A 19,708-nucleotide genomic window follows, 5' to 3' on the forward strand; every position below is an offset into this window, starting at 1 on the left:
AGGGCCTGCCCTCCTGCAGAGCAAGGCCACTTGGACTCTGGGTACTGCTGGAACGGGCACTGCTCTTGTGGACTGAGCCTCCCGAGTGCGGGGCTGGAACGGGTGCTGCTGCTGTGGCTGGGCCTCCCGATTGCGGGGCTGCACTTTACACATCACAGCATGCGGACTGTAGGGAAACTGAGGTGCAGAGGGAGGTTCCTCAGCTGAGTTGAACCATGGCTCGGGGAGGCCCTGGGTCCCTCCTGGTCCGTGTAGTGGAGGGGCGGCTGGCAAACGGCGCTGCTGGCTCCACATAGCCAGCTGGCAGGCAGCCTGGGGCGGGAGGCTGCAGTGCCTCCGTGGGCGCCTGGTTGAGTGCCACTGCTGGGAGGTGCCACTGCTGAGAGGTGCCACTGTTGGGAAGGTTCCCTTGTGCCGCTTCTGGCTTCCACGTGCAGACAGTAGACTGCAGGCGTGTGCAGGTGGGGGCTGGCTTCCGGCCCTTTGGCGATGTTCAGGTACAGATGTAGCATTGTGCACGCTCAGAGCTGTCCCCTTCGTCCTAGCACTCCCTCCTCCTCAGGGCCAGGGCCACATGGCCTGGACACTTGCCCGTCTCTGGGTAGGACACCAGCCTGTGAGGGGCACGACTGCTGTCTCAGACAGTTCAGGCAACCGACCCAGACGCTCACCGTGTGGAAAAGAGCCCGTGGGCCTGTGACACAGCGTGGCTGGTGCCCTCCACAGCAAGGAGCTCCAGGCGGGGCTTCCAGGTGGGCGCAGCTGGTTGAGTACAGACCTCCCCTCTGTTCCCTGGCCTGAACGCCCCCTCAAATAACAAGAAAGGGGTGCTGGAACTCTGCACCCACAGGGCAAGGAAGGTGGGAGTGCGCCACTGGGAGGTGTGGGCGCAGCTCGGAACGCAGCCAGCTGGGTTGGGCAACCTGAGAGGCCCCGGCCCTGGCCTGGGTCAGGGTCGGGAGAACAGGAACCATGCTGACGTGCGCCTGGCAGTGCGGAAGACAGGTGGAAGACCCATCTGGGGGTCAGGTGAACCTGCAGAACCCTTCCCTGGGCTGGAGCCGTGGACTCAGAGGACCCAGATTTGGGGCACTAGGCCCAGGCCAGCACGGTTCATGCGGGGGCTGCAAGTGTGGGTCACCTGGCTCATGGGCTGTCCTCTGGTGGGCCCCCATGCCCTTCTTGCCTCCTTGGCTCCCAGTACCCCAGCGGCCAGACTTCTAAAGCCCACAGACCCAGCTGCTGGCATCAGGGACCCAACAGGATGCCCGCTACCCCAGTGCCCATGGGTGCAGTGCATGCAGCGAGCTGTCCAGCACCTGGGAGGCTCCCGGTGACCAAAAGTCACAAGATGGTTGGGGAGGGCTTTTGACATGAAGATCAAGTCGGCACACGTGAAAATGGAACTCAGGGCCGGGCGCCGGACTCAGCCAGTAATCCCAGCACAGGGAGGCTGAGGCGGGTGGACCGCGGGGTCAGGAACTCAGGGCTGGGCGCGGGGACTCAGCCGGTAACCCCAGCACGGGGAGGCCGAGGCGGGCAGACCATGGTAACCCCAGCACTGGGAGGCTGAGGCGGGTGGACCGCAGGGTCAGGAGATCGAGACCAGCCTGGCTAACTCGCTGAAACTCCATCTACTAAAAATACAAAAAACTAGCCAAGCGTGGTGGCGGCGCCTGTAGTCCCAGCTACTCGGGAGGCTGAGGCAGGAGAATGGCGTGAACCTGGGAGGCGGAGCTTGCAGTGAGCCGAGATCGTGCCACTGCACTCCAGCCTGGGCGACAGAGCGAGACTCCATCTCAAAAAAAAAAAAAAAAAAGAAAAAAATGGAACTCAGAGGAAGGGCCAGTGCGGAGAACAGAAGGAAACTAAAGCACAACAAAGCCCATGAATGTTCTCAGAGAAAGAGAAGGGATCCATCCTGGGATGTGGTCAGATGAGAGGAAAGCACTTGACACTTGGGTTAGGAGAAGTAACAAATGGAATGAAAGGACCAGGTGATAAAGTTGAGGATACCGCCCAGAGGACGGGGCAAAAACACAAAGAAACTAGGAGAGAAAAAAAGTCAGACAATCAGTCCATTGGTCCAATGTCCAGTTAATAGCAGAGAAGAAGGAGTGAACAAAGAAATAAAGAGGGGCCCCTTCAAGGTGTATTTAAACTGTTAGAACATGGGAGAAGAAATGCGTTTAGAGAAAAAGCGGGTCACATACAAAGCCCTGAAGTCAAACCCCACTTTGCCTTTCGGCAGCCACGTTCGGGTGTGGAGGCTCCAGGCCCAGCCAAGCTCCATCTCCGGGAAGGCAGATGAGTGAGGTTTCCTGACTGAGACCTCGGAGTACACCCCTCCACGCCTTTCCACCACGAGGAAGGTGCACGTTCCTCCTGCCCAGGAGGACACAGTCCCCGGTGCGGGTAGCCAGCAGGGTGGACACCAGCTCTGGGAGGGTCTCCCGGGAGCCCTGATTGAGCCCTTTCCCTTCAGGAGCTCTGCTGCCGAGCACTTTAGGGAAGAATCAGCGATGATTCCATGAAAAACGAGGCAAGTGGAGAAAATGAGACAATTGTTACCCTCAGGAAGCAAAGCAGTTCAAAGGAAGAAAAGAAAGAATGGCCTAGTGCAGCCTCACCACCTTTACCTGTGTGTGCAGGAGTGCCTCAGAACAGACCCCGAGCATGACTGAATCCACCGTGTGCAGGAACACGACGGAACAGAACAGACCCCGAGCGTGACTGAATCCACCGTGTGCAGGAACACGACGGAACAGACCCCGCGCGTGACTGAATCCACCGTGTGCAGGGAACACGACGGAACAGACCCCGCGCGTGACTGAATCCACCGTGTGCGGGAACACGACGGAACAGACCCCGCGCGTGACTGAATCCACCGTGTGCGGGAACACGACGGAACAGACCCCGCGCGTGACTGAATCCACCGTGTGCGGGAACACGACGGAACAGACCCCGCGCGTGACGTGAATCCACCGTGTGCGGGAACACGACGGAACCAGACCCCGCGCGTGACTGAATCCACCGTGTGCAGGGAACACGAGGAACAGACCCCGCGCGTGACTGAATCCACCGTGTGCCGACGAACAGACCCCGCGTGACTGAATCCCACCGACGTGGGAACACGAGACCAGACCGCGCGCTGACTGAATCCACCGTGTGCGGGAACACGACGGACCAGACCCCGCGCGTGACTGAATCCACCGTGTGCGGGAACGAACGCGGACCAGACCCCCCCCGCGAACTGAATCCACCGTGTGCGGGAACACGACGGACCGACCCCGACTGAATCAACCGACGGACCAGACCCCGCGCGTGACTGAATCCACCGTGTGCGGGAACACGACGGACCAGACCCCGCGCGTGACTGAATCCACCGTGTGCGGGAACACGACGGACCAGACACCGCGCGGCTGAATCCACCGGTGGGACCGCGGACAGACCCGCGCGCCTGTGGTCGGACCACCGACCCGCCTATGTGCGGGAACACGACGGACCAGACCCCGCGCGTGACTGATTACCACCTTGTGCGGGTGAACACGACGGACCAGACCCCGCGCGTTGACGAATCCACCGTGTGCGGGAACACGACGGACCAGACCCCGCGCGTGACTGAATCCACCGTGTGCGGGAACACGACGGACCAGACCCCGCGCGTGACTGAATCCACCGTGTGCGGGAACACGACGGACCAGACCCCGCGCGTGACTGAATCCACCGTGTGCGGGAACACGACGGACCAGACCCCGCGCGTGACTGAATCCACCGTGTGCGGGAACCGACGGACCAGACCCCCCGCGCGTGACTGAATCCACCGTGTGCGGAACAGACGGAGCCAGACCACCCGCGCGTGACTGAATCCACCGTGTGCGGGAACACGACGGACCAGACCCCGCGCGTGACTGAATCCACCGTGTGCGGGAACACGACGGAACCAGAACCCCGCGCGTGACTGAATCCCACCGTGTGCGGGGAACACGACGGACCAGACCCCCCGCGCGTGACTGAATCCACCGTGTGCGGGAACACGACGGACGCAGACCCCGCGCGTGACTGAATCCACGTGTGTGGAATCACGACGTACCCAGACGCCCGCGCGTGACTGAATCCACCGTGTGCGGGAACACGACGGACCAGACCCCGCGCGTGACTGAATCCACCGTGTGCGGGAACACGACGGAACAGACCCCGCGCGTGACTGAATCCACCGTGTGCGGGAACACGACGGAACAGACCAGACCCCAAGCATGACTGAATCCACCGTGTGCGGGAACACGACAGAACAGACCCCGCGTGTGACTGAATCCACGTGTGCGGGAACACGACAGAACAGACCCCGAGCGTGACTGAATCCACCGTGTGCAGGAACACGACAGAACAGAACAGACCCCGCGTGTGACTGAATCCACCGTGTGCAGGAACACGACAGACCAGACCTCAAGCGTGACTGAAGCCACCGTGTGCAGGAACACGACAGAACAGACCCCAAGCGTGACTGAATCCACCGTGTGCGGGAACACGACAGAACAGAACAGACCCCAAGCGTGACTGAATCCACCGTGTGCAGGAACACGACAGAACAGACCCCGCGTGTGACTGAATCCACGTGTGCAGGAACACGACAGAACAGACCCCGCGTGTGACTGAATGCACCGTGTGCAGGAACACGACAGAACAGACCCCGCGTGTGACTGAATCCACCGTGTGCAGGAACACGACAGAACAGACCCCGCGTGTGACTGAATGCACTGTGTGCAGGAACACGACAGAACAGACCCCGCGTGTGACTGAATCCACCGTGTGCAGGAACACGACAGAACAGAACAGACCCCGCGTGTGACTGAATCCACCGTGTGCAGGAACACGACAGAACAGACCCCGCGTGTGACTGAATCCACCGTGTGCAGGAACACGACAGAACAGACCCCGCGTGTGACTGAATCCACCGTGTGCAGGAACACGACAGACCAGACCTCAAGCGTGACTGAATCCACACAGTGATCCTGGAGAGGGGGTGCATGTGTGGGAATGGGAGGCCTGGCCTGAGGCTCCGAGCTGGTGGGAACCTGAATGTGGAAGAGCCTGGCCCCACGGTCCCGGCTGCCCAGACGGGGCGGCTGCGGTTATGTGTCCCGCAGTGTTCATGGCTTGCTATGTGACACTGGATGGTCTGTGTGTGTCACTGTGATAAAATGTGGATGTAACCTGTGGTGGAGTAGGTCAGGGACACAGGAGCCAATAGAGCGAGAACCCAGCAGCCAGAGTAGGGACAGCTCGACCTGCAGGAGGGGTCAGGCCACGCTGGATTGTGACTTGAAGCAGAACGTGGCGGTCCTGGGTTCACACCCCCGTAGTGAGCAGATGCAGATCTGAAGGGGAGAGGAGATGCACGTCCCAAGCAGAGGAATTCCGCCCTCGAGAACGCCCTGCTTCCGGGCAGGCCGTGCAGAGCAACTGAGCACTTTTCTCTTTATTCTCTCTTTTTTGTTGTTTTTTTGAAACAAGGTCTTGCTCTCTTGCTCAGGCTGGAGTGTAGTGGCACGATCTCAACTCACTGCAGCCTTGACCTCCCGGGCTTAAGTGACCCTCTCACCTCAGCTTCCCAAGTAGCTGGGACTACAGGCGCGCACTACTGCATCTGGTTAATTTTTTTTTTTTTTTCTAAGACGGAGTCTCGCTCTGTCGCCCAGGCTGGAGTGCAGTGGTGTGATCTCAGCTCACTGCAAGCTCCGCCTCCCGGGTTCCTGCCATTCTCCTGCCTCAGCCTCCCGAGTAGCTGGGACTACAGGTGCCGCCACCACACCTGGCTAATTTTTTGTATTTTTAATAGAGACGGGGTTTCACCGAGTTAGCCAGGATGGTCTCGATCTCCTGACCTTGTGATCCACCCGCCTTGGCCTCCCAAAGTGCTGGGATTACAGTATCTGGTTAATTTTTTAAAAAACGTTTTGTAGAAACGAGGTTTCACCATGTTGCCCAGGCTGGTCTCGAACTCCCGGGAGTGAGCCACCACACCCAGCCCATTTATAACATTAAACCAAATTAACTCTAAGAAAAGTGGCCAGGCACTATGGCTTACTCCTGTAATCCTAGGACTTTGGGAGGCCAAGGCGAGCAGACTGCTTGAGTCCAGGAGTTCAAGATTACCTTGAGCAACATGGTGAAACCCTGTCTCTACAAAAAATTTAAAAATTAGGTTGGCCAGGCGCGGTGGCTCATGCCTGTAGTCCCAGCACTTTGGGAGGCCGAGGTGGGTGGATCATGAGGTCAGGAGATCGAGACCATCCTGGCCAACATGGTAAAACCCCGTCTCTATTTAAAATACAAAAATTAGCCAGGTGAGGTGGCGGGTGCCTGTAGTCCCAGCTCCTCAGGAGGCTGAGGCAGGAGAATGGCGTGAACCCGGGAGGCGGAGCTTGCAGTGAGCTGAGATCCGGCCACTGCACTCCAGCCTGGGCGACAGAGCAAGACGCCGTCTCAAAAAAAAAAAAAAAAAAAAAAAAAGCCTGGCATGGTGTAATTGGACTGTAGTCCCAGGAGATGGAGGCTGCAGTGACCTGAAATCACACCGCTGCACTCTAGTCTGGGCAACAGAGTGAGACCCTATCTCAAAAAATTAAAAAGTTATGTGAGACTGGGCGCTGTGGCACACCTGTAATCCCAGCACTTTGTGGGGCTAAGGCAGGCAGATTGCTTGAGGTCAGGGGTTCCAGACCAGCCTGGCCAACATGGCAAAATCCTGTCTCTACTAAAAATAACAAAAATTAGCTGGACGTGGTGGCTCATGCTTGTAATCTCAGCTACTCGGGAGGCTGAGGCAGGAGAATCCCTTGAACCCAGGAGGCGGAGGTTGCAGTGAGCCAAGATCACACCACTGCACTCCAGCCTGGGTGACAGAGTGAGACCCCATCTCAAAAAAAAAAAGTTATGAATGGTAGTCCATGAGGCACTTGTACCGTGGTTAGAATCACAGCACAATTCTTGAGGTCACAAATATGTTATAAAAACTCATTCCAAAAACATACCTTCTTCTGCGGTGGCATTTTGCAGCAGTCTTGACTCGGAGACATTCGTCCGCCAGGCCAGGTGGGGGCGCCTGTGGCTGCTCCAGGAGGGTAATGGGAGGGCTGGTCCCACACGGGGGTCCACGCTGCATCCGCTGCTCAGGCTGTGGCTGCACAGCTCACCCGAGAGGGACTGGGATAGCTGGGCGTGGGCTCCCAGGAGCTGACTGAGGTCCTGCCCAGTGTGGCGGGGCCTTTTCCTCACTGGGACCCTGGTGTTCTCGGGTGGTACACTGGGGTCTGGAAGGGAGGGAGGATGGAGACACAGGTTGAAGTTGGGTGCGCATGCCCACCTTCTCGCCGGGGATAGACCCATGGGCGTCCAGAGCTGCAGGATTTGCTCCATTTGTGAAGTGCCCTCCTGGAGTCCTGAGGGGTAGTGTGGTGACGCCCGCAGTCCTGGGACGGCAGGGGCCGGCCTTGGAGCCCCTCCTGGGAGCTGTGCAGCCCGGGTTTGGCCGCGTTTCTCAGACGCCCCTGCCTTGCTGTTACAGACGGCCAATGGGAACGTGGAGGCCAAGGTGGTGTGCTTCTACCGGAGGCGGGACATCTCCAGCACCCTCATCGCCCTGGCCGACAAGCACGCAAGTGAGTCCGGCCTTCCCCGGGGTGCCCGCCTGGCGGGAGGGTCGGCCAGGGAGGGCTGGCGGGGTCCTTCTTCCCTAGGGTCCATCCTCGGGGTCCTAGCCTCGTGGGGCCACCCTCTGCCCAACTTGCTCTGGCCTTTTTCTCCCTTCCACGGTGGGTGGGGGTGTCCTGGCTCCGTTTCCTCGGGGCTGGGCAAATGAAGTCCTCACAGGCCCCTCCGGAGCGGTGTGTTCCTCACTGGCATCCTCTGTGAGCTTGTCATGGGATGTGCCTGGGTGTGGGCACCATTGGTTGGGGCTTTTTTTTCTTTTATGATGACTTCTGGAGACTTTTCAGGCTAGTGGGACCCTGCTGCCCGCACCTGCCAATGGCTCTCGCCTTTTAATTTTGTGAAGAGGCCTTCTGTTGGCACTCCGAGTAGTGTTTTTAGGAAAGCAGTCCTCGCTTTCTTCTTTACAATTCAAACCCTGGCACTCTGAGCAGTGTTCTCAGGAAAGCAGTCCTCGCCTTCTTCTTTACAATTCAAACCCAAATTCAGTAAACTGGCTGGAAGGGGCTGCTGTGGCCAGCACCGTGTTTGGGGGGAAGCCACTGGCTGCATGGGGATGCCCTCAGCCTTGGGGGGGCCCAGCTCCTCCCCTGGGAACGTACTCACAGGTGATGGAGTCTCCCGCACCGGGGGACGTCGACTTCAGAGCCAGGAGCCAGAGGCACCCCCACGCCCTCCACACGCTACTGACACAGGGCCTGCCGGGCTGGGCCCACCTGCACCAGACACTGTGGTGCCCCCACTGAGGCCTCTCATGTGTCGGTGGGGGCAGGCGCGAGGGCTGTTTTTGGCTTCCGCTCTGACACATCACCTGGGGTGGGATTTGAGCCCAGGCTGAGGCTGTGGTCGGTAGGGTGACATTTCCCAGTAGGTGAGGCATGTGACTGCCCGAGTACCTGTGTTGCTGGGGTGGGCCAAGGTCCCACCTGTAGCCTCCTATGACCCCTAATGGGGTGAGGTCCAGGGACTGTGGATTGGCAGTGGGTCAGGTGGGAGGACCCTGACATCTTCTGCCCCTGTCCCAGTGCTGTGGGTGACCTCCCCCTGCCCTGGGAGGGGCTTAGGGACAGGACAGACCATCCTGCCACCGATGCCTTGTTCCTGAGCCTTTGCTGGGAGTCCGCCAGGGCAGGCTCTTGTGGAAGGAAGGGTCCCTTAACCCCACTGCCTTGCCCACCGGACAGCTTTCCTCGGCACCCAGTGGATGCGGACGTGAGCTGCCCTGGGGCAGTGCAGCTGGGCTGGGCCCCTGAGCCTGGGTCCACTCTGGACACTGGGCTGTGGGGCCTGTGGTGGCCCAAAGGGAGCTGCCAGTTGACCATGGGCTTTCTCTGGCTTCGGGAGGAACTGGAACCTTCTAGCTCTCTGCTCAGAGGAGGGGAGCATTCAAGGTGGGGCATGGTGACCCTTGACCTCTGACCTCAAAGCCTGTGTACTCCACTGGTGCGAGCTCCAGGCACCAAGGAAGAGAGCTGGGGATGTTGAAAGTCCACAGTCTGCACATTCTGGAGGGGCATTTGGTGCGGCCCTTGGTCCTTCAGGTGCTGGACGCCAGCCAGCAGCACAGCTGGTGGTTCTTGGTGTCGGGGGTTGACCTGTGTCAACTCCGCAGGGAGCGGGAGAAGCAGTGGTGGGGAGGGGGCTGGTGATGGAGAAGCAGTGGTGGGGAGCGGGCCGGCGCTGGAGAAGCAGTGGTGGGGAGGGGGCCGGCGCTGGAGAAGCAGTGGTGGGGAGCGGGCTGGTGATGGAGAAGCAGTGGTGGGGAGCGGGCCGGCACTGGAGAAGCAGTGGTGGGGAGGGGCCGGCACTGGAGAAGCAGTGGTGGGGAGGGGCCGGCACTGGAGAAGCAGTGGTGGGGAGGGGCCGGCGCTGGAGAAGCAGTGGTGGGGAGGGGGCTGGTGATGGAGAAGCAGTGGTGGGGAGCGGGCCGGCGCTGGAGAAGCAGTGGTGGGGAGGGGGCTGGTGATGGAGAAGCAGTGGTGGGGAGCGGGCTGGTGATGGAGAAGCAGTGGTGGGGAGCGGGCCGGCGCTGGAGAAGCAGTGGTGGGGAGGGGCCGGCACTGGAGAAGCAGTGGTGGGGAGGGGCCGGCGCTGGAGAAGCAGTGGTGGGGAGGGGGCTGGTGATGGAGAAGCAGTGGTGGGGAGCGGGCTGGTGATGGAGAAGCAGTGGTGGGGAGCGGGCCGGCACTGGAGAAGCAGTGGTGGGGAGGGGGCCGGCGCTGGAGAAGCAGTGGTGGGGAGCGGGCTGGTGATGGAGAAGCAGTGGTGGGGAGCGGGCCGGCACTGGAGAAGCAGTGGTGGGGAGGGGGCTGGTGATGGAGAAGCAGTGGGTGGGGAGGGGGCCGGCGCTGGAGAAGCAGTGGTGGGGAGGGGCCGGCGCTGGAGAAGCAGTGGTGGGGAGGGGGCCGGCGCTGGAGAAGCAGTGGTGGGGAGGGGGCCGGCGCTGGAGAAGCAGTGGTGGGGAGCGGGCCGGCGCTGGAGAAGCAGTGGTGGGGAGCGGGCCGGCGCTGGAGAAGCAGTGGTGGGGAGCGGGCCGGCGCTGGAGAAGCAGTGGTGGGGAGCGGGCCGGCGCTGGAGAAGCAGTGGTGGGGAGCGGGCCGGCGCTGGAGAAGCAGTGGTGGGGAGCGGGCCGGCGATGGAGAAGCAGTGGTGGGGAGGGGGCTGGTGATGGAGAAGCAGTGGTGGGGAGGGGGCTGGTGATGGAGAAGCAGTGGTGGGGAGGGGGCTGGTGATGGAGAAGCAGTGGTGGGGAGGGGGCCGGCACTGGAGAAGCAGTGGTGGGGAGCGGGCTGGTGATGGAGAAGCAGTGGTGGGGAGGGGGCCGGCACTGGAGAAGCAGTGGTGGGGAGGGGGCTGGTGATGGAGAAGCAGTGGTGGGGAGGGGGCCGGCACTGGAGAAGCAGTGGTGGGGAGGGGGCTGGTGATGGAGAAGCAGTGGTGGGGAGGGGGCCGGCGCTGGAGAAGCAGTGGTGGGGAGGGGCCGGCGCTGGAGAAGCAGTGGTGGGGAGCGGGCCGGCGCTGGAGAAGCAGTGGTGGGGAGGGGGCCGGCGCTGGAGAAGCAGTGGTGGGGAGCGGGCCGGCGCTGGAGAAGCAGTGGTGGGGAGGGGGCCGGCGCTGGAGAAGCAGTGGTGGGGAGGGGCCGGCGCTGGAGAAGCAGTGGTGGGGAGGGGGCCGGCGCTGGAGAAGCAGTGGTGGGGAGCGGGCCGGCGCTGGAGAAGCAGTGGTGGGGAGCGGGCCGGCGCTGGAGAAGCAGTGGTGGGGAGGGAGCTGGTGATGGAGAAGCAGTGGTGGGGAGCGGGCCGGCGCTGGAGAAGCAGTGGTGGGGAGCGGGCCGGCGCTGGAGAAGCAGTGGTGGGGAGGGGGCTGGTGATGGAGAAGCAGTGGTGGGGAGCGGGCTGGTGATGGAGAAGCAGTGGTGGGGAGGGAGCTGGTGATGGAGAAGCAGTGGTGGGGAGGGGGCTGGCGCTGGAGAAGCAGTGCCCAAGCTAAGTGGCCGCAGTGTGGCCCTGCCAGTCTGTGTGGCCTGGGGAGTCAGGCGCCACTGTTGAGTTGTGCATGTTTGTGGCTGGCCCAGGGCGTGTACTGTCTCTGTCCTCTGGCACCTGGGAGCACAGTGTCGCTGCTCCAGAGTCTGTATCAGTGGTTTTTTAGGGTACTGTGGCCCCCTTTCCTGAGGTTCTGCTCTCAGACACCCCAGAAGATGGCCTTTTGCTAGGAGGGCCCCAGAAGGGGACTCCAGACATAATGTGATTAGAGGTATCAGAGGGCAGGTTTTCTAGAAGGGCCTCGTCGGGGCTGGTGGGACTGGGCAGAGAGCAGCAGTGTCCCGACTCAAGCATTAGCCCCCCCAGGTGCCCAGCACAGCCCCTTTGGACGGTGCTCCCTGGAAAGCTGCATGGCGGCCCCTCTGCAGGGCGTTCCTGTGAACTGACAGCCCAGCTGCAGGGAGCAGGCATCGTGGGTGACGGGTCTGCCGCTGGTCCAGGGGCTCGGAGCGCAGCCCCACTCTTGCCTGGTGACTGGGCCTTGCGGTGACTCTGCAGGGCCCACCTCCCCCGGGGTTGTGTACATCTGTGCGTTTCTCCTGCTCACTCTGTGAGCTCATTGCAGCCAGGGTGAGGCCCCCAGCTGATCCCAGGGACAGGTGTGAGGACACTCTGGGAGGCCTCTGGCTCTTCCACGTCACTGCCTCCACCCAGTCCCTGCTGGGGCGTCCAGCCCACAGTGCAGGCCTCAGGGTGGAGGGTAGACATCCGCCAGGCTGCACTGCGGCCCCTGCGGCAGAGAAGACCTCACCCCGGCAGGCTGTGAGCATGAAGCCTTTTACAGACAGAACGACAGGGAGAGGGGAGCGTCCCTCCTCAGAGCGCCGCAGAGCAGGTGTGGGGGCCCTGGAGACCACAGCCTAGAGTGGGTGTGAAGGCATAGCCTGGGCCTAGTCCTGAGCCTGGGGCTGCCATTCCCTGGGCCTCATGCTTAGGGGTGTATCCAGGGTCCGAGGGAGGGTTCGGAGTGTGGGCGGTGCAGGGTGCACTGGCCAGCCCCGCCTCCTGCCTGGGTGTTTCTGCCTGTTGAGGGCCTCCTGAGGAGCCGCAGGCCTACTTCGCCCACATCTCCGACAGGCTGCATCCCGCAGCCCTGTTCTGCTGATGGGGGCACTGGTGAGATGGGAGTCTCAGAGTCGCTGTGGGCTTCTCTCCAGGCTGGGTCGGTGCTCTGACGGGGCCTGGCATAGGGCGGGTGTGAACGAAAGCCAGCCTCTATTCTGGGATGGTGTGTGGGCCTCTGGGCCCTGGGGATTTCTGAGTTGAGGGTGCAGTTTGCTTGTAGGGCCCCAGGAGTGGGAGCGAGTGAGGTGTGTTGGCCTGGGGTGCTGGGACTGGGATTATCCTGGTCGGCCCTGCCCTGTTCTATGGACCGGGGGGAGGTGAGGCTCAGCAGGCGGACACCCCAGGCTTCTGAGGCCCAGATACGGCCTGCCCAGAACAGGCCCAGCATGGCTGCTCCCAGCCTCAATCTGGGAGCGCGCCTGGGAGCGCCCAGAGGAGCCAGGACTTCCTGCAGGCACCACAAGGGGGCCACAGAGAGCGAGCAGCCCGGCTGGCTGTGGTCCGGTCTGGGGACCTCGGGCTCAGAGAGCCGGCAGGATGCTGAGCGGGATGAGTGGCCCACTGGCGGCCGGTGCTGGGTGTTCGAGGGGACGGTGGGGAGCACCACTGCACACCCCCGTTTTGGGTGTTATAAGAATCCTACTTGGGTTCCTAGCACAGGGCAGGAATGCCCATGCTGCTGGCCCACGGCCGGCCCTGGCCTCATCTGGACAGCCTGTTCTGGGAAGCCGCAATGGAGTGAGAGCAGGGGTGGTCGCTGGACAGGGGCCCTCCACAGCCAGGCTTGTCTGGGCTCTTCCCAAAGAGGCTTGGCACCGGGTGGGTGGCGGCTGAAGTGGGGGGACGTTGAGGCCTAGATGATCTTCAACCGGGTGGTCTTCACACCCCACCGGGAGGCCTGTGGCCCCCGTTCTGCCCTGCCCCCTGGTGGCACAGCCCTCGGTCCGGGCCCTGGGCAGGGAGCAGGCCGCTGCTCTGCGCTGACCGTGCTGCCGGGTGCTGTCTGTCTGTTATATAGCCCTGTCAGTCTGCTATAAGGCCGGACCGGGGGCGGACAACGGCGAGGAAGGTAAGAGCCGGCCTCCGCAAGGAGGGCGTCCTCCTGTCTGTGTCCCTGGGCTGGGGGCGGCAGCGCCGCTGAGGGACAGAGTTTGGGCGGGCCGCCTGCATGCCTGCGCCCGGCCGGCCCGGCTGAGGAGGGGCCCTCCCTTGGGTCCGGCCCACAGCCCAGCCTTGGTGCAGCCCCGGCCTGAGGGTGACCTGCTGGTGTGGGAGGTCTGTGGTGGGCTGTGTGGGGCTGTCTGGTCACGAGATGGGGATGGACAGAGGGCAGCTGCCCCTCGCCCTCCTTGCCTGGGCACGTGGCAGCCGCCGGCTCCCCTGCTCCTCTTGGTCTTTTGTCTGCTGCTTCTGGGGCTGGCCCAGACCTTGTTCTCCCTCCTCCTTCCATCTTCATGCCCTGGGGAATCTGGGCCTTCAGGGTGCCTGGACTTAAAGGGCACATGGGCACCAGAGTGTCTGCAGGGGTACCTGCCAAGGAATTGCTGGGCTGCCATGGGGTGGGACAGCGGGACAGTGTCCGGCAGCGGGAGGACGTGCACCTGCCAGGACGGGAGGACGCGCACCTGCCAGGACGGGGCCTCCTGCGTGCCGGCTCCGGGTGGGGCCGGTGGGGTGGGCTTTGGTTTGGCAGCGTGCATCTGCTGTGGTGCTGACAGGGGCTCCTTGTCCTTCAGGGGAAATAGAAGAGGAAATGGAGAATCCAGAAATGGTGGACCTGCCCGAGAAACTAAAGCACCAGCTGCGGCATCGGGAGCTGTTCCTCTCCCGGCAGCTGGAGTCCCTGCCCGCCACGCACATCAGGTAGCCCCCAGCAGCTCCCGCCCTGGGCCCCTCGGGCTGTCCTCGCCCTTCCAGCCTGCCCGTCCTTCTTTTCCAGGGGCAAGTGCAGCGTCACCCTGCTCAACGAGACCGAATCGCTCAAGTCCTACCTGGAGCGGGAGGTGAGGCCCAGCCCGGCCTGGTCTGCTGCAGCCAGTCCCAGGCCAGTGTTTCCTCCACCCATGACCTCTGCTGGCCTGGGCAGCGGGGACGATTTTCCCTCCTCCCTCTAGGCCCAGGCTGTTCTGGAGGGAAGCGGGGATTGCGTCCTGACAGCCACTTCCAAGTGTCCTAGTGTGCAGCTGCCCCTACTCTATGCGTCCAGAGTTGTGGGCCAGGAGCATGGTGGGGCTTTTTCCTCTTGCCACCGCCTCCCAGACAACCAGCGAGGGGAGGTCCCCCTGGGGAGGGTGTGGCTGAGGCATATGGGGGCAGGGGCCACCTGGGTCTTCGTAGGAGTCTCGGCTAGTCTCTCCTGGGCAATGGGCAGAGTCCTGGTAGGCCCACCTTGGGGTCACCTCTGATTATACTGTGTTACCTGCCACGTAGCATCCCCCAAGGTGTGACAACCAGAAAGTGTCTCTAGACAATGCCATACATACCGGAGAGCAGCGTCGCCTGACGGAGAGCAGCGGCACTGAGGCTGCTGTGAGATGCAGCTAACGGGAGGGTTGGCTTTCTGAGGCCACGTGGGGGCAAAAACGTCTGGAGCATGTTGGTTCCCTGGAGTGCCTGTCATAGTTGCAGGGTACACCTGCCCAAGGGGCAGGCCCATCTCCAGGCCTGGGACTTGGCCTCCCACAGGCTCTGCTCCCATCTGGCTGGAGACTTGTGGGCTGAACACCCCCAGCGTGTCCAGCCAGCCCAGATGCAGGTTGCTGGACGAGGCCCCTACCCTCCCTGTGCTGGGGGGGCTCATCTCTCTGCCGTGGCCATCGGCGCTCTGGGGTGGGCTCTGAAGGATCCAGGATGGCCACGGTGTGTCCCAAGCTCAGTCCTGTACTACCCCTGTGGCCCCAGTCCCCATTCCCACCACACAGCCTGGAAACAGGCATGAAGGACGGCAGTGGCTCAGCTCGGGCTGTGGTCATGCCCCAGGCCTTAACTCAAGAGTCATGAGCAGGCAGAGAAGAGCAGGCAGGGCTCGGCCCGGGGTCGTAGCACTTGCCTGGAGCATGGGCTGGGCTCGAACCCTCTCAGGCTGCCAGACCAGCTTCCCAGAAGGCTGAGCCGCAACCTGCTGGGCGTGAGCAGAGGCTGTGGGGGTCGCCGTAAATGCTTCCACTCGGGAAGGAGGAGTGCCCTTATTGACAGAGCCACACAGAGAGGGTGAGGCTGCAGAAATGTCTCTATGGACGCAGAAAATGTGTGTTAGCAAGAAAGGCCCATGAGGAAGCAGCAGGTGCAGTGACAAGCCTGTATGCACCGCATCAGCCCTAGAAACGGCCAGGTCGACGCTCACGAGGGGACAAAGCAGGCTGCACAGGCACCCTGAAACCCTCCTACTGCATGATGCAGCCTTTCCCCCCTTTTACTTTCTTTTTTATTGAGACAGAGTTTCGCTCTTGTTGCCCAGGCTGGAGTGCAATGGTGCGATCTCGGCTCACTGCAACCTCCGCCTCCTGGGTTCAAGCGATTCTCCTGCCTCAGCCTCACGAGTAGCTGGGATGACAGGCGTGTGTCACTACATCTGGCTAATTTTTAGTAGAAATGGGGTTTCACCATGTTAACCAGGCTGGTCTCGAACTGACCTCAGGTGATCATCCCGCCTCAGGTGTAATCCCTCCCACAGTGTTGGGATTACAGGCGTGAGCCTCTGCGCCCGGCCACTTCCCTCTTTTTTCTTACCTGGGGTTTCTGAACAGCCCCAATGTGGGAATTTAACGTAACAGGCTCAGGGTGAGTACACTTAGCACCCGGCAGAAGCTTGCGCCACTGACCCCTGGGGGATAGTGCCCCTGCCTCGCCTCAAATAACCCTCACTGATGAAGTCCTGACAAACACGGACTCACATCACAGATAAGCAGGAGTGCAGAAACATCACACAGCAGTCACAGACACACCCAGGCCCTGGCCGGTGGAGCAGTCCGGCACCAAATAGAAACCATGTGTGTTTATTAATTAAAGAAATAGGCCGGGTGCAGTTTCTCATGCCTGTAATCCCAGCACTTTGGGAGCCCAAGGCCGGGGGAATCACTTGAGCTCAGGAGTTCCAGAGCAGCCTGGGCATCATAGTGAGACCTCAACTCTACAAAAGTAAAAATAAATTAGCCAGGCGTGGTGGTGCGCACTTACTGTTGTCCCAGCTACTCAGAGAAGCTGAGGTGGGAGGATTGCTTGAGTCTTTCAAGAGGTGGCGGCTGCAGTGAGTCAAGATTGCACCACTGTACTCCAGCTTGGGTGATAGAACAAGACCCTGTCTCCAAAAAAAAAAAAAAAAAAAAAAAAATGATCCAGGCAGAGTAGGACCTGAGGCTGAGCCTGGCAGCTGGCCTCTGGATAGTCGTGTCAGTTCAAGAGGATGAAGGCCCTGCTGCAGCGTGGCTCGTGGTCACACATGGAACAGATGTCATGCTGGACTTTAAAGGTAGCTCTTGAAAGAAAAAACGCAGAGCAGCTTTCAGAATAGGTGAGAGGGAGCCGGGCACGGTGGTTCACGCCTGTAATCCCAGCACTTTGGGAGGCCGAGGCAGGTGGATCACCTGAGCTCAGGAGTTTGAGACCAGCCTGACTAACATGGTGAAACCGTGTTTCTACTGAAAATACAAAATATTAACTGAGTGTGGTGGCAGGTGCCTGTAATCCCAGCTACTTGGAAGGCTGAGGCAGGAGAATTGCTTGAACCCAGGAAGCGGAGGTTGCAGTAAGCCGAGATCACGCCATTGTACTCTAACCTGGGCAACAAGAGCGAAACTCTGCCTCAAAAAAAAAAAAAGGCAAATAAGTCATGGTGTTTGGGCTGCAGTTGTATCCACCCTGCCTTGGTAAGGGCTTGTGGAGCCTGGCCCCGCCCCTGCTGACCCTCAGCATGTCTCCTCCGTGCAGGGTCATGGGGCAGGTGCATCCCCCGGTGACCCTCAAGGCCCCGCTGTAGGCTCCTCCCGGGCATGGCCGGGAGCTGTGGGGGCTCCTGTGCCCTCCCTCCGGCACCTGTGTCACCCTGCAGGTGCTCTGGGCAAGACTGTCCCGGCAGCCTGGCTGTGCCAACGCCTCTCTGTCCCTCCCGGCAGCCCGGCCGCGCTGACGCCTCTGTCTCCTGTGGTGTTTTCCAGGATTTCTTCTTCTATTCTCTAGTCTACGACCCACAGCAGAAGACCCTGCTGGCAGATAAAGGAGAGATTCGAGTAGGAAACCGGTACCAGGCAGACATCACCGACTTGTTAAAAGAAGGTAGGGTGGGCCGCCCTGGGCACGGCGCACTGCGTCCTGTCCTGCCCTGCCGGGTGACACACTGGGCAAGAGGAGGCTGGGACATGGCCGCCGTGTCAGTGACTCCTGTGTGACTGGGGGCAGCAGGCGCATGCCTGGGCTCTGTCCACACGGGTAGTGCGTGTGGGCTGGTGTCCCGGAGCCTTCCCCGACCCACTCCTGGTGGTGTTGGGGGTCTGGGGAAGCCCCAGACCCTCAGGCAGGACGTGGTGATCAGTTGTCCCTGCACAGTGAGACCTGGTTTCCTTGTGGCAGTTGTTTTTCTTTTTCTTTTTTTTCAGATGGAGTCTCGCTCTGTTGCCCAGGCTGGAGTGCAGTGGGGTGATCTCAGCTCACTGCAACCTCCGTCTCCTAGGTTCAAGCGATTCTCCTGCCTCAGCCTCCTGAGTAGCTGGGATTACAGGCGCCTGCCATCACACCCGGCTAATTTTTTTATTTTTAGTAGAGACAGGGTTTCACTGTGTTGGCCAGGATGGTCTTGAACTCTTGACCTTATGCCTCCCGAGGTGCTGGGATTAGAGGCGTGAGCCACCGTGTCTGACCTTGGCAGTTGTTTTCACTACTTTTTTTTTTTTTTGGACAAGATCTAGCTCTGTTGCCCAGGCTGGAGTGCAGTGCTGCGATCATAGCTCACTGCAGCCTCAACCTCCCAGACTCCGATGATCCTCCCACCTCAGCCTCCTGAGCAGCTGGAACTACAGGCACGCACCACCACACCCCGCTAATTTTTTTGTATTTTTAGTAGAGACAGGGTTTCACCATATTGCCCAGGTTGGTCTCAAACTCGTGACCTCAAGTGATCTACCTGCCTTGGCCTCCCAAAGTGCTGGGATTACATGTGTGAGCCACTGCATCTGGCCTCATTACTTTTTTTTTTTTTTTTTTGAGATGGAGTCTCGCTCTGTCGCCCAGGCTGGAGTGCAGTGGCGCGATCTCAGCTCACTGCAAGCTCCTCCTCCCGGGTTCCCGCCATTCTCCTGCCTCAGCCTCCCGAGTAGCTGGGACTACAGGCACCGCCACCTCGCCCGGCTAGTTTTTTGTATTTTTTTTTTTTTTTTTTTTTAGTAGAGACGGGGTTTCACCGTGTTAGCCAGGATGGTCTCGATCTCCTGACCTCGTGATCCGCCCGTCTCAGTCTCCCAAAGTGCTGGGATTACAGGCTTGAGCCACCGCGCCCCTCTCGTTACTTTTTTAAAGTTCTTTTTGTCTCCAGAAATGTTCTTCTGTGCGAATCTGCCTGCGTTTCTTGTGTTGCCTGTGGGTGCCCCACCCTTGAGGTCTGATGGGGCCACGGAGCTCTGACGCAGCACGCACTCCAGACGCAGGCGGCCTCCTCCCTCCGCCGGGTGCTTCAGCAGCCCTGGTGGGAAGTCCTGAGGCTCACTGTCCCCGTCTCAACCCTGTCCCTCATCTCCCCGCTGGGCAAGGCTGTGAGGCTGCCCTCAGGACGCAGGGCTCTGCCCTGAGGGTCAGCAGGGACTCTCATCCCTGCTTCTTGTGGTTGTGATCGAGGCGTTTGGTGATTTTCCTGTTTTGGTTTGCTTTGAGAGTGGGTCTTGCTGTGTTGCCCAGGCTGGACTTGAAGTCTTGGGCTCCAGCGATCCTTAAGCCTCAGCCTCCCGAGTAGCTGGGGCTGTTTCGTGTTCTTGGTTGTCCATAAGGATGCTGGTGCATCTCACAGGTGGCTGGGGGTGCCACCTTCCCCAGGCACCTGCGGGCTCTAGCACTGGGCTAGCAATGTAGCGGGCCTGCTGCTTTCCAAGCTCTGGGAGGTGCTGGGCAGTTGGGGACAGACCCCCCCACTCTCCAGACACACAGGGCACGTTGAGGCCTGGGTCAGCCGTGGGGAGGCCTCTGTGCTGAGGCCTGTGGGTCTGAGCGTGGAGAGGCCTCTGTGTTGATGCCTGGCCTGTGGGTCTGAGCGTAGAGAGGCCTCTGTGCTGGGGCCTTGCGGGTCGGAGCGGGAAAGGCCTCTGTGCTGGGGCCTCTGCGGGACTGAGCGTGGAGAGGCCTCTGTGCTGGGGCCTGCGGGTCTGAGCGTGGAGAGGCCTCTGTGCTGGGGCCCGGCCTGCAGGTCT

General features: G+C 60.9%; 1 protein-coding gene across 5 annotated transcripts in view; it reads left to right on the top strand.

The window, feature by feature from the left end:
* MTA1 (metastasis associated 1) overlaps nt 1-19,708 on the top strand; it is a 55,860-nt gene that overhangs the window by 22,045 nt on the left and 14,107 nt on the right. For 3 of the 5 annotated variants that reach the window (XR_004057290.1, XM_030930464.1, XM_030930465.1), the window contains exons 3-7: nt 7,568-7,661; nt 13,339-13,389; nt 14,057-14,183; nt 14,260-14,323; nt 17,474-17,591. Coding sequence is in view for 4 of the 5 variants with exons in the window: in XM_030930464.1 (XP_030786324.1) it covers nt 7,568-7,661; nt 13,339-13,389; nt 14,057-14,183; nt 14,260-14,323; nt 17,474-17,591 (454 nt within the window). In the remaining variant the exon portion in view is untranslated. The remainder of the gene's footprint in view (nt 1-7,567; nt 7,662-13,338; nt 13,390-14,056; nt 14,184-14,259; nt 14,324-17,473; nt 17,592-19,708) is intronic. The other 2 variants (XM_030930466.1, XM_030930467.1) reach the window with 1 other exon arrangement.

This window comes from Rhinopithecus roxellana, chromosome 5 (assembly GCF_007565055.1).
Source record: "Rhinopithecus roxellana isolate Shanxi Qingling chromosome 5, ASM756505v1, whole genome shotgun sequence".
NCBI classification, from domain to species: Eukaryota; Metazoa; Chordata; class Mammalia; order Primates; family Cercopithecidae; genus Rhinopithecus; species Rhinopithecus roxellana.